This window comes from Pseudophryne corroboree, chromosome 4 (genome assembly GCF_028390025.1).
Source record: "Pseudophryne corroboree isolate aPseCor3 chromosome 4, aPseCor3.hap2, whole genome shotgun sequence".
Lineage (NCBI taxonomy): Eukaryota > Metazoa > Chordata > Amphibia > Anura > Myobatrachidae > Pseudophryne > Pseudophryne corroboree.
In genome coordinates, this window is record NC_086447.1 from 739521935 (window position 1) to 739536980 (window position 15046).

The 15046-nt window shown below is 46.8% G+C and overlaps 1 protein-coding gene across 3 annotated transcripts in view; it reads right to left on the reverse strand.

Moving 5' to 3' along the window:
• GINS1 (GINS complex subunit 1) overlaps nt 1-15046 on the reverse strand; it is a 99907-nt gene that overhangs the window by 50393 nt on the left and 34468 nt on the right. For all 3 annotated transcript variants that reach the window (XM_063918123.1, XM_063918122.1, XM_063918121.1), the window contains exons 2-3: nt 3692-3756; nt 2636-2734 (exon numbers count right to left, since the gene is read on the reverse strand). In XM_063918123.1, the coding sequence (XP_063774193.1) occupies nt 2636-2734; nt 3692-3726 (134 nt within the window). In that variant the 5' untranslated portion in view covers nt 3727-3756. The remainder of the gene's footprint in view (nt 1-2635; nt 2735-3691; nt 3757-15046) is intronic.

Below are 15046 nucleotides of genomic sequence, written 5' to 3' on the forward strand. Positions count from 1 at the left end.
AATTATTATAATCAGCCGGACCCACAACACATGGGATTGGGAACTTATTCCATATAGCCCCCATGTGTTATAGCACGTTTGTGGGTCCTTTTTCAGACGATAAAAATAACCTATAATTGGATAGCGCAATAATGACTAATTTTATAGTCTGAAAAAGGATCGCACCCAATAGGATATCGGCCTAAGTGCTATCAATTTATATTTTTATAATGCAATGTTGAAACGTATCTAAAATTAACACTAAAATTAATTGAAACAAAATTCCTACTACAATGGAGGGCCATATACATACATGTATGTTGAAGTGGGCCAGTATATGACCACATACATCCTGCCACCTCTCTTACTGCTTCAACTGTAATACAGGCAAATTCCATTAGCTTACATTATCAATACCGCCATTTCTAAATTTATACAATCTTCGGGCCGGATTCAAATGTGTGCCACCCCTCCTGCTCGCGATTTCGCCTGCGGGCGGAGGGCTGCTACTCTAATGTTGCTGCCGACGGACACGAAAAGTTCATTTCAGCTCGCTACCCCCGGGTCTTTTCACTCTAATTATTTTAATCGTGTTTAGGTGCTTTGTGTGCCTAAAGCAGGGTGTAATGGGCGTGATAACTGGGGGCATCCGAATATCGCCCGGCGATCTCCCGTCACTTTAGACGGGAGATCGGGGCTGCGATAACATCTGAATTCCCCCCACTATGTTTATTCAATGATTACACAGTACTCCGTGCTCTCCAAGCTTTGTTTTTCGGGAGGTCTACTGGAAACATTTTCTGGGGAGAACACTGCATAGATACTTCACTTAGACATGTACTGTAACAACTAGTGGCATCTCACAAACAGTTTGGAGTCACAGCTAGTTGTTTCCTGGCAATGAACACACAGCACTAAGCAGAGAACATCCTTTGGCAAAGTTACCCATAACACATCACGCAAGACATTGCTATTAATCATTTTATTCCACAATGCCGAGACAAAATAAAACCACTATGAAAAAAAAGAAACATTTGTATTAATTCTAAGTTACATTACTGCAATCATTTAGCTCAGTTTCCTGAAATAAGTGCTGTACAATAAAGGAGGGTAAATCAGTTATGATATAAAACGTAAAATGAAAGTGATAGTACATTGTGAAACAAACAAGAATACATTGCATTGTTAAAAGCATCTTCAGTAAAACTAACATATAACAACAATTTTTACACAGTGCAATATACAGTAATACAAGTTACTACCCAGCAGAAAGGGAGACCATCAAGCGTGTTAACCATTATATGTATCACATTAAATCCACCAATTGTGAAATGCTCACTTGCTGCAAACTTTCCCATCACCAACCTGTGTAACACTGTCAAAGTCGAAAAATATTGTAATGCATATACCCTGTACTAACCCCATGCACATGCCCGCTGCGCGTGCACTCAGTCCGCCGTGCGTGCACATATCCGCAATTTGCGTAGGATCGCTCCTGCGATAATGCGCGTGGTATGGGTATTTACGGCGGAGTTTGTGAGCGCGTAGAGGGTTATTAGAACATTACATATTTAACCCAAATAGTGCATTTTGTACACATAGTTCCCCTACCCCACATCAGTGAGTATCAACAGTTTAAACAGTTCCAGGACTAAGGGATTCGCCTTTGCATGATAGGAAGGGTCAGACAAAGGTTAGAAGGTGATGTCTAGTATCCAGCTGTAGGGTATTTTAAGGGTAACATTCCGGTGTTGGTTAGAGAAAGATCGCATGTTCCTGCGTATAGCTATGTGCAAAAGTAGAATATTGATATTAACTGTATTTACTGTATATTATGTATGCGGTGGGAATCCAGAGGATACCACCCACCGGAACAGTTGGGGAAAGACATCGCCCATCTTTTCAAATCAACCTATGACCTCTCCTGTAATGAAAAGACATATCTCTGTGTCTAATGGACAATGAGATTACAGTAACCATTGTATTGTGTGTGTAAGTTGTGTATAAAAAGCTTGTTGCTGCCTGGCTGGTCAGAAGACTCTGAACGCTATCTATGTGACGAGCGGAGGACCGGCCGGGTTGCGCTTGCGAACATTCTCACGCATGTACATTCTCTGTAGCCATTATTCTGTTTAGATTTATCTTGTTAGCCTGTAGTGTATGATTTGTATTGTTTTACCTTTTGAAATAATCCACGGTGGCCTTAGAACCCTGTGGTTTCAACTACAAATCGGTGTTGTGTCCTCACTTTCCTGCAAGGGTTTTAAGTGTATTTTAACTGTATAAGGTTTATAAGTATTGATAAGGTGTACGCACTGCGGGTACTTTATACAGTCAGCGCTACTTAAGGTTTAAGGTATAACATCGTTGCAGTACTTCGCTGCCAAGGGTTTAAAGTGTAATCATATCATTGCATTGCATCACTAACAAGGTTTAAAGGTTATCAATTGTGTGTGCGCGCGCTGTGCGTACTTTGTACCCCCAGCGCGGCGTGTGTACGTTAAGTCCGTACACCTTACGGGACTCAGTACGCAAATAGCGTACATAGTACGTAGCGTGTGTATTAAGTCTAGCGGCCATATCGGCTCCTCTGTAAAAGTGTATCTAGAGGTATAGCTTTACGGTCTAAGATAATATCAGCATTATCAACACTTACAGATACGCGACAATACAGCGGCGATTTCGGAGCAGGCAGCAATGACGGAACTTAATGGTTGGTATTAAGTCGCTGCGACCTTCAGTCTTTGCTTCGTTACTGTTGTGGAAAAATAAAGGATCACATTAGTTTTCATTTATTTTCTCTTGAAATCAAGCAAGTCAGTCTTACACGTATGGGTTATCTCTAGTCAAATGAACAGAGACAGTAGAGTTATACAGGGGCAGATGTATTAACCTGGAGAGGGCATAATGAAGTGATAAACCAGTGATATGTGCAAGGTGATAAAGGCACCAGCCAATCAGCTCCAATATGTAAATTAACAGTTAGGATCTGATTGGCTGGTGCCTTTATCACCTTGCACATATCACTGGTTTATCACTTCCTTATGCCTTCTCCAGGTTAATACATATACCCCACAGTGTGACACCCCTTCCTCTTGTACAGTCCCTGAAGCATAGACAACATGGGTGAGAATACTATGCCAATATGGCAGCGGTACACAGTGGCTCATATCAAAACGATAGGATAGGCTCAAGAATAAACAGATACGGACTGTGCAAAAATTAAAAAAAATTTATTGAAATACTGCTTGAAAAAAATCCTCCCAAATGGAGCATCACTCAGGAGCAGTGCATGCCCAGGAGGTGGCCGCCCCTATTGGCAAATGTGCCCATTGTATTTGCAGCACCTCCTCATCATAGCCTGTACATGGCATCCCCGACCTATCTTGCTAGAGTACAGATGCGCCCTCATACACTATAGGCCCAATTCAAACCCGAATGCAGCCGTGCGTCTGTACACAGCAGCTGCATTCGGGTAGTCTGCGCACAGGCCGCAGTGCGTGTGTGATCATACAACTTGCGGCAGCATCCCAGTAGGCTGCGGCCGCAGTGTGAGTGAATCACGCAGCCGCTCTGTTTAAATAAAAAAAAAAAAAAATGGCAGCTGAACGCCTGACAGTGCAGCCGGGCTAAACCCCCAGATATCTATAAATTACATTTGTATTTTTATAAAGTATTTTCATAATTTTTTTATATATCCAGAGCTACTTACACATCTGCTTGGTTCTGTTCATACAAAGCTTTCATCTCTTCAAGAACCTGTCGGATTCCATCTTCCTACAAAATACATGCACACAGTCTGTTACTTACTGGAGTAAATATGTATTAGAATATTAGATGAAGCAAGAGATCAGTTCTAGCAAGTTTATAGGAACTGCGATTGAAGTATTTAATTGTACGAGAAGTAATAGTACCGATATTGGAATGAATATTCATGGAAGCTGTAACCAGATGAACACTACCTTTACCAAAGTAGCTGGAACAAATGTTCATCTTCAGGGCAGATTCAATTAAGTGCAGAAGCCAATAGGATCCGCATTGACTAAGTTGGTTACACAGAACGCTGGAACGAACAGAAATCGCTTCGACTTTATTGACCATTTCCTTTGAGCTCATACACAGACACACACACACACACTGCAATCTTGCTAACAACCGACTGATATATTGCAATGTTTGGTCGCATGCAATATATCGATGCTCCTGTACACACTAGTGGTTGTCAACCTCGGTCCTCAAGTACCCACAACAGTTCAAGTTTTCCCAAGTCTCCTCACAGGATTGCAAGTGAAATAATTTGCTCCACCTGTGGGTCTTTTATAATGTGTCAGTGAGTAATGAATACACCTGTTCAACTGCTAGGAGACCTGAAAAACATGAACTGTTGGGGGTACTTGAGGACCAAGGTTGAGAACCACTGCACTAGAACAGTCATGAGGATGCCCTCAGGGAGTAGCAAACAGACATCAAATCGGTCAGATATCGTTTGTCATCCGGTTCGCTGTACGTACTGTACGATAGGCATCAAATTGCTGGCGATATCACTAGGTTTGATGTGCAGCACAACAAACCACCTTAGGCAAAAAATAAATAAATTAAAAAATATTTATTATCAAAAGGGGGGGGGGGGAGGGGGGGGGGCGGGGACAGGACAAAGCTCCCAAGTCAGACACCCTCCTAGCAGAGGCAGTAGCCAGCAGAAAGCAGACCTTAAGCGTAAGATATTTAATGTCCACAGACTCAAGAAGCTCAAAATGGAGACTTGTAGGACATTCAAGACAACAGACAGGTCCCATGGAGCCACAGGAGGGACATAGGGAGGCTGAATTCGTACAACGCCTTGAGTGAAAAGTATGAACGTCAGGTATAGACGCAATCAATGTATCGGGGGTATACCGCACTGGAAAATAATAACGTATCTAATAGATAATGTTTAGACCAAAATGTAATGAGTAAAAAGAGAAAACCAATGTCTTCTAATTAATCTTAAATTTGGTGGTGCACCCTGAGTCAGTAATGAAACATGCAACAAAAAAGGAGAAAAGAAGACTCTTTTGTGGGCGCACTCTTGTATGTATATGTATAAACGTCTCAGAAGAAACAATGATAAAAAAATATATAAATTTTATTAGCAAAAAATCGATAAAATAGTAGGATATATTGTCAAAATATCAAAACGAGGGGGGGGGGGGGGGAAGGGGAACACAAAACAAATTTTAACAGTGTAAATACTGAATAACGGTTCTGGACTGCCTGGGTTCAAAAAAATACAGAAAGATAACAGCTGAAGGCCTGAAAAAATACCTATATGGGTCCTAAATAGGTATATAAATCAAATTTTACCTATATTAGGTATTAGGTTGATGATATGTCAGCTGCGTCTCTTGTGAGTATTATAGAAATAGAAAAGGCTTGAATGAGCAAGATGAATCTGCTGTCAGTGTTAGACGCTGAGCAAGGCCGTCCAAGGACTTCTACTGAACTGAGTATTCCTCAAGAGTCTCCCACTTGAGTTCTAACCCAGCCCAACACTGCTTAGCTTCCAAGATCGGAAGGATTCGGGCGTTGCCAGTGTGGTATGAAAGTAGAAGGAATATTTGATATCGAGGGCTTGGGAATCACTGATGAGAGTTCACGAATGGGGAAGAAAAAGAGTAGATATTGTTCGGAGAAGAAAAATAAGATTTTACTCACCGGTAAATCTATTTCTCGTAGTCCGTAGTGGATACTGGGGACTCCGTAAGGACCATGGGGAATAGACGGCTCCGCAGGAGACTGGGCACATCTAAAAGAAAGATTTAGGACTATCTGGTGTGCACTGGCTCCTCCCCCTATGACCCTCCTCCAAGCCTCAGCTAGGAACTGTGCCCGGAAGAGCTGACACAATAAGGAAGGATTTTGAATCCCGGGTAAGACTCATACCAGCCACACCAATCACACCATATAACACGTGATAGGAACCCCGGTTAACAGTATGATAACAATTGGAGCCTCTGAAGAGATGGCTCACAACAAAACCCGATTTTTGTAACAATAACTATGTACAAGTATTGCAGACAATCCGCACTTGGGATGGGCGCCCAGCATCCACTACGGACTACGAGAAATAGATTTACCGGTGAGTAAAATCTTATTTTCTCTGACGTCCTAGTGGATGCTGGGGACTCCGTAAGGACCATGGGGATTATACCAAAGCTCCCAAACGGGCGGGAGAGTGCGGATGACTCTGCAGCACCGAATGAGAGAACTCCCGGTCCTCCTCAGCCAGGGAATCAAATTTGTACAATTTAGCAAACGTGTTTGCCCCCGACCAAGTAGCTGCTCGGCAAATGTGTAAAGCAGAGACCCCTCGGGCAGCCTCCCAAGATGAGCCCACCTTCCTTGTGGAATGGGCTTTTATTGATTTAGGCTGCGGTAATCCTACCGCAGAATGCGCCAGCTGAATAGTGCTACAAATCCAGCGCGCAATAGATTGCTTAGAAGCAGGAGCACCCAGCTTGTTGGGTGCATACAGGATAAACAGCGAGTCAGTTTTTCTGACTCCAGCCGTCCTGGAAACATAAATTTTCAGGGCCCTGACTACGTCCAGCAACTTGGAATCCTCCAAGTCCCTAGTAGCCGCAGGCACCACAATAGGTTGGTTCAAGTGAAAAGCTGAGACCACCTTCGGGAGAAACTGAGGACGAGTCCTCAATTCTGCCCTATCCATCTGGAAAATCAGATAAGGGCTTTTTCAAGACAAAGCCGCCAAATCTGAAACCCGCCTGGCCGAAGCCAGGGCCAACAGTATGACCACTTTCCACGTGAGATATTTTAATTCCACAGTCTTAAGTGGTTCGAACCAATGTGATTTCAGGAATGCCAAAACCACATTGAGATCCCAAGGTGCCACTGGGGGCACAAAAGGAGGCTGAATATGCAGAACTCCTTTGACAAAAGTCTGAACTTCAGGCAGTGAAGCCAGTTCTTTCTGGAAGAAAATCGACAGAGCCGAAATCTGGACCTTGATGGACCCCAATTTGAGGCCCAACGTCACCCCTGCTTGCAGGAAGTGTAGGAATCGACCCAGTTGAAATTCCTCCTTCGGGGCCTTCATGGCCTCACACCAAGCAACATATTTCCGCCAAATGCGGTAATAATGTCTTGCAGTGACATCCTTCCTGGCTTTGATCAGGGTAGGGATGACTTCCTCCGGAATACCCTTTTCCTTTAGGATCCGGTGTTCAACCGCCATGCCGTCAAACGCAGCCGCGGTAAGTCTTGGAACAGACAGGGTCCCTGCTGCAGCAGGTCTTGTCTGAGCGGCAGAGGCCAAGGGTCCTCTGCCAGCATCTCTTGAAGTTCCGGGTACCAAGCTCTTCTTGGTCAATCCGGAACCATGAGTATGGTTTTCACTCCTCGCATTCTTATTATTCTCAGCACCCTGGGTATGAGAGGTAGAGGAGGAAACACATAAACCGACTGGTACACCCACGGTGTCACTAGAGCGTCCACAGCGATCGCCCGAGGGTCCCTTGACCTGGCGCAATAACTTTTCAACTTTTTGTTGAGGCAGGACGCCATCATGTCCACCCGTGGTCATTCCCAACGGTTTACCCGCATTTGGAAAACTTCTGGAAGAAGTCCCCATTCTCCCGGGTGTAGGTCGCCCATCGGAGAATCCTTGTGGCTTCTGCCACCGCCATCCTGCTTCTTGTGCCGCCCTGTCTGTTTACATGGGCGACCGCCGTGATGTTGTCTGAATGGATCAGTACCGGCTGGTTTTGAAGCAGGGGCCTTGCTTGGCTTAGGGCATTGTAAATGGCCCTTAGCTCCAGAATAATTATGTGAAGCGAAATCTCCTTGGAAATTTCTTCCCTGTGTGACTGCACCCCAGCCCCGAAGGCTGGCCTCCGTGGTCACCAGGACCCAGTCCTGTATTCCGAATCTGCGGCCCTCTAGTAGATGAGCCCTCTGCAGCCACCACAGCAGCGACACCCTGTTTCTTGCCGACAGGGTTATCCGCTGTTGTATCTGTAGATGGGACCCGGACCATTTGTCCCACTGGAACATCCTTGCGTGGAACCTTCCGAATGGAATTATGCTTCGTACGAAGCTACCATTTTTTTTTTTATTTTTTTTTAGGACTCGTGTGCTTCCACTGGAAGAAACACTCTTTTCTGGTCTGTGTCCAGAATCATTCCCAGGAACAGAAGACGTGTCGTCGGAACCAGCTGTGACTTTGGAATATTGAGAATCCAGACGTGCTGTTGTAGCACTTCCCGAGACAGTGCTACCCCTACTACCAACTGTTCTTTGGACCTCGCCTTTATCAGGAGATCGTCCAAGTACGGGATAATAAAAACTTCCTTCTTGCGAAGGAGTATCATCATTTCGGCCGTTACCTTGGTAAAGACCTTCGGTGCCGTGGACAACTCCAACGGCAGCGTCTGGAACTGATAGTGACAGTCCTGTACCACACATCTGAGGTACTCCTGGTGAGGAGGGTAAATGGGGACATGCAGGTACGCATCCTTGATGTCCAGGGAGACCCTGTAATCCCCCTCGTCCAGGCTCGTAATAACCGCCCTGAGCGATTCCATCTCGAACTTGAATCTTCCGATATAAAAGTTCAAGTATTTTAATTTTAAGATGGGTCTCACCGAATCGTTCTGTTTCGGTACCACAACCATTGTGAAATAGTAACCCCTTCCTTGCTGAAGGAGGGGCACCTTGACAATCACTTGTTGTGATTATAGTGTTGAATAGCCACCAACACCGCCTCCCTGGCAGAGGGAGGTGCCGGTAAGGCAGATTTTAGGAAACGGCGGGGGGAAGAACGTCTCGAACTCCAGCCTGTACCCCTGAAATACTACTTGAAGGACCCAGGGATCCATGTGAGAGAGCCCACTGGGCGCTGAAATTTCTGAGACGGGCCTCCACCGTACCCGGGTCCGCCTGAGCAGCCCCAGCGTCATGCTGTGGACTTACCGGACGCAGGGAGGACTTCTGCTCTTGGGAACTAGCTGTGCGCTGCAGCTTTTTCCTCTACCTTTGCCTCTCGGCAGAAAGGATGAGCCTCTAGCCCTCTTGCTTTTCTGGGGCCGAAAGGACTGTACTTGATGATACGGTGCTTTCCTTTGTTGTGGGGTAGCCTGTGGCAAAAAAGTCGATTTCCCAGCAGTAGCTGTGGAAACGAGGTCTGAAAGACCATCCCCAAACAGTTTTACCCCCTTATAGGGCAAAACTTCCATGTGCCGATTCGAGTCGGCATCGCCTGACCATTGCCGAGTCCATAACCCCCGTCTGGCGGCAATGGACCTAGCGCTTATTTTTGATGCCAGCCGGCAAATATCCCTCTGTGCATCACGCATGTATAAGACCACGTCTTTTATATGCTCTATTGTCAGCAAAATATTGTACCTATCCATAGTTATTTTCCGACAGGGAATCTGACCACGCAGCGGGAGCACTGCACATCCATGCCGAAGCAATGGCTGGTCGCAATATAATGCCCGAGTGTGTGACTATATCTTTCAGGGTAACCCCCTGCTTTTTATCAGCAGGTTCCTTCAGGGCGGCCGTATCCGGAGACGGTAGTGCCACCTTTTCTGATAAGCGTGTAAGCGCTGTATCTACCCTATGGGGTGTTTCCCAACGTGACCTATCCTCTGGCGGGAAAGGGTACGCTGCCAATAACCGTTTAGAAATTATCAATTTCTTACCGGGGGAAGACCACGCTTCCTCACACACCTCATTTAATTTCTCAGATGCAGGAAAAAATAAGATTTTACTTACCGATAAATCTATTTCTCGGAGTCCGTAGTGGATGCTGGGGTTCCTGAAAGGACCATGGGGAATAGCGGCTCCGCAGGAGACAGGGCACAAAAAGTAAAGCTTTTCCGATCAGGTGGTGTGCACTGGCTCCTCCCCCTATGACCCTCCTCCAGACTCCAGTTAGGTACTGTGCCCGGACGAGCGTACACAATAAGGGAGGATTTTGAATCCCGGGTAAGACTCATACCAGCCACACCAATCACACCGTACAACTTGTGATCTAAACCCAGTTAACAGTATGATAACAGCGGAGCCTCTGAAAGATGGCTTCCTTTAACAATAACCCGAATTAGTTAACAATAACTATGTACAACTTATGCAGATAATCCGCACTTGGGATGGGCGCCCAGCATCCACTACGGACTCCGAGAAATAGATTTATCGGTAAGTAAAATCTTATTTTCTCTATCGTCCTAGTGGATGCTGGGGTTCCTGAAAGGACCATGGGGATTATACCAAAGCTCCCAAACGGGCGGGAGAGTGCGGATGACTCTGCAGCACCGAATGAGAGAACTCCAGGTCCTCCTTAGCCAGAGTATCAAATTTGTAAAATTTTACAAACGTGTTCTCCCCTGACCACGTAGCTGCTCGGCAAAGTTGTAATGCCGAGACCCCTCGGGCAGCCGCCCAAGATGAGCCCACCTTCCTTGTGGAGTGGGCCTTTACAGATTTAGGCTGTGGCAAGCCTGCCACAGAATGTGCAAGTTGGATTGTGCTACAGATCCAACGAGCAATCGTCTGCTTAGACGCAGGAGCACCCATCTTGTTGGGTGCATACAATATAAACAACGAGTCAGATTTTCTGACTCCAGCTGTCCTTGCAATATATATTTTTAATGCTCTGACAACGTCCAGTAACTTGGAGTCCTCCAAGTCACTTGTAGCCGCAGGCACTACAATAGGCTGGTTCAGATGAAATGCTGACACCACCTTAGGGAGAAAATGCGGACGAGTTCGCAGTTCTGCCCTGTCCGAATGGAAAATCAGATATGGGCTTTTGTAAGATAAAGCTGCCAATTCTGACACTCTCCTGGCAGAAGCCAGGGCTAGAAGCATGGTCACTTTCCATGTGAGATATTTCAAATCCACCTTTTTTAGTGGTTCAAACCAATGAGATTTTAGGAAGTCCAAAACCACATTTAGATCCCACGGTGCCACTGGAGGCACCACAGGAGGCTGTATATGCAGCACTCCCTTAACAAAGGTCTGGACTTCAGGGACTGAAGCCAATTCTTTTTGAAAGAAAATCGACAGGGCCGAAATTTGAACCTTAATAGATCCCAATTTGAGACCCATTGACAATCCTGATTGCAGGAAATGTAGGAATCGACCCAGTTGAAATTCCTCCGTCGGAGCACTCCGATCTTCGCACCACGCAACATATTTTCGCCAAATTCGGTGATAATGTTGCACGGTTACTTCCTTCCTTGCTTTAATCAAAGTAGGAATGACTTCTTCCGGCATGCCTCTTTCCTTTAGGATCCGGCGTTCAACCGCCATGCCGTCAAACGCAGCCGCGGTAAGTCTTGAAACAGACAGGGACCCTGCTGAAGCAAGTCCCTCCTTAGAGGTAGAGGCCACGGATCTTCCGTGATCATCTCTTGAAGTTCCGGGTACCAAGTCCTCCTTGGCCAATCCGGAACCACTAGTATCGTTCTTACGCCTCTTTGCCGTATAATTCTCAATACTTTTGGTATGAGAGGCAGAGGAGGAAACACATACACCGACTGGTACACCCAAGGCGTTACCAGCGCGTCCACAGCTATTGCCTGCGGATCTCTTGACCTGGCGCAATACCTGTCCAGTTTTTTGTTGAGGCGAGACGCCATCATGTCCACCATTGGTCTTTCCCAACGGGTTACCAGCATGTGGAAGACTTCTGGATGAAGTCCCCACTCTCCCGGGTGAAGATCGTGTCTGCTGAGGAAGTCTGCTTCCCAGTTGTCCACTCCCGGGATGAACACTGCTGACAGTGCTATCACATGATTCTCTGCCCAGCGAAGAATCCTTGCAGCTTCTGCCATTGCCCTCCTGCTTCTTGTGCCGCCCTGTCTGTTCACATGGGCGACTGCCGTGATGTTGTCCGACTGGATCAATACCGGTTTTCCCTGAAGCAGAGGTTCTGCCTGGTTTAGAGCATTGTATATTGCTCTTAGTTCCAGAATGTTTATGTGAAGAGACGTTTCCAGGCTCGTCCATACTCCCTGGAAGTTTCTTCCTTGTGTGACTGCTCCCCAGCCTCTCAGGCTGGCGTCCGTGGTCACCAGGATCCAATCCTGTATGCCGAATCTGCGGCCCTGCAACCACCACAGAAGAGACACCCTTGTCCTTGGAGACAGGGTTATCCGTAGGTGCATCTGAAGATGCGACCCTGACCATTTGTCCAACAGATCCCTTTGGAAAATTCTTGCGTGGAATCTGCCGAATGGAATCGCTTCGTAAGAAGCCACCATTTTTCCCAGGACTCTTGTGCATTGATGTACAGACACCTTTCCTGGTTTTAGGAGGTTCCTGACAAGCTCGGATAACTCCTTGGCTTTTTCCTCCGGGAGAAAAACCTTTTTCTGAACCGTGTCCAGAATCATCCCTAGGAACAGCAGACGAGTTGTCGGCATTAACTGGGATTTTGGAATATTCAGAATCCACCCGTGCTGTTTTAGCACTTCTTGAGACAGTGCTAATCCCATCTCTAGCTGTTCTCTGGACCTCGCCCTTATTAGGAGATCGTCCAAGTATGGGATAATTAATACGCCTTTTCTTCGAAGAAGAATCATCATCTCGGCCATTACCTTTGTAAAGATCCGAGGTGCCGTGGACAATCCGAACGGCAGCGTCTGAAACTGATAGTGACAGTTTTGTACAACGAACCTGAGGTACCCCTGGTGTGAGGGGTAAATTGGAACGTGGAGATACGCATCCTTGATGTCCAAGGATACCATAAAGTTCCCCTCTTCCAGGTTCGCTATCACTGCTCTGAGTGACTCCATTTTGAACTTGAACTTCTTTATGTACAGGTTCAAGGACTTCAGATTTAGAATAGGCCTTACCGAGCCATCCGGCTTCGGTACCACAAAAAGAGTGGAATAATACCCCTTCCCTTGTTGCAGAAGAGGTACCTTGACTATCACCTGCTGAGAGTACAGCTTGTGAATGGCTTCCAACACCGTCTCCCTTTCGGAGGGGGACGTTGGTAAAGCAGACCTCAGGAAACGGCGAGGTGGATCTGTCTCTAATTCCAACCTGTATCCCTGAGATATTATCTGCAGGATCCAGGGATCTACTTGCGAGTGAGCCCACTGCGCGCTGTAATTTTTGAGACGACCGCCCACCGTCCCCGAGTCCGCTTGAGAAGCCCCAGCGTCATGCTGAGGCTTTTGTAGAAGCCGGGGAGGGCTTCTGATCCTGGGAAGGAGCTGCGTGTTGCTGTCTCTTCCCTCGACCTTTGCCTCGTGGCAAATATGAATAGCCCTTTGCTCTCTTATTTTTAAAGGAACGAAAGGGCTGCGGTTGAAAAGTCGGTGCCTTTTTCTGTTGGGGAGTGACTTGAGGTAGAAAGGTGGATTTCCCGGCTGTAGCCGTGGCCACCAAATCTGATAGACCGACTCCAAATAACTCCTCCCCCTTATACGGCAAAACTTCCATATGCCGTTTTGAATCCGCATCGCCTGTCCACTGTCGCGTCCATAAAGCTCTTCTGGCCGAAATGGACATAGCACTTACCCGTGATGCCAGTGTGCATATATCCCTCTGTGCATCACGCATATAAAGAAATGCATCCTTTATTTGTTCTAACGACAGTAGAATATTGTCCCTGTCCAGGGTATCAATATTTTCAATCAGGGATTCTGACCAAACTACCCCCGCACTGCCCATCCAGGCAGTTGCTACAGCTGGTCGTAGTATAACACCTGCATGTGTGTATATACTTTTTTGGATATTTTCCATCCTCCTATCTGATGGATCTTTAAGTGCGGCCGTCTCAGGAGAGGGTAACGCCACTTGTTTAGATAAGCGTGTTAGCGCCTTGTCCACCCTAGGAGGTGTTTCCCAGCGCTCCCTAACCTCTGGCGGGAAAGGGTATAATGCCAATAATTTCTTTGAAATTATCAGCTTTTTATCAGGGGCAACCCACGCTTCATTACACACGTCATTTAGTTCTTCTGATTCAGGAAAAACTATAGGTAGTTTTTTCATACCCCACATAATACCCTGTTTAGTGGTACCTGTAGTATCAGCTAAATGTAACGCCTCCTTCATTGCCAAAATCATATAACGTGTGGCCCTACTGGAAAATACGGTTGATTCGTCACCGTCACCACTGGAGTCATCGCCTGTGTCTGGGTCTGTGTCGACCGACTGAGGCAAAGGGCGTTTCACAGCCCCTGACGGTGTTTGAGTCGCCTGGACAGGCACTAATTGATTGTCCGGCCGTCTCATGTCGTCAAACGACTGCTTTAGCGTGTTGACACTATCCCGTAGTTCCATAAATAAAGGCATCCATTCTGGTGTCGACCCCCTAGGAGGTGACATCCCCATATTTGGCAATTGCTCCGCCTCCACACCAATATCGTCCTCATACATGTCGACACACACGTACCGACACACAGCAGACACACAGGGAATGCTCCTAATGAAGACAGGACCCACTAGCCCTTTGGGGAGACAGAGGGAGAGTTTGCCAGCACACACCAAAAGCGCTATATATATATCAGGGATAGCCTTATAATAAGTGCTCCCCTATAGCTGCTTTGTTATATAAAAATATCGCCATAAATTTGCCCCCCCTCTCTGTTTTACCCTGTTTCTGTAGTGCAGTGCAGGGGAGAGACCTGGGAGCCGTCCTGACCAGCGGAGCTGTGAGAGGAAATGGCGCCGTGTGCTGAGGAGATAGGCCCCGCCCCTTTTCCGGCGGGCTCGTCTCCCGCTATTTTGAGAAATCAGGCAGGGGTTAAATATCTCCATATAGCCTCTAGGGCTATATGTGAGGTATTTTTTAGCCTTTATAGGTACTCATTTTGCCTCCCAGGGCGCCCCCCTCCCAGCGCCCTGCACCCTCAGTGACTGCCGTGTGAAGTGTGCTGAGAGGAAAATGGCGCACAGCTGCAGTGCTGTGCGCTACCTTTAGAAGACTGCAGGAGTCTTCAGCCGCCGATTCTGGACCTCTTCTGTCTTCAGCATCTGCAAGGGGGCCGGCGGCGCGGCTCCGGTGACCATCCAGGCTGTACCTGTGATCGTCCCTCTGGAGCTTGAT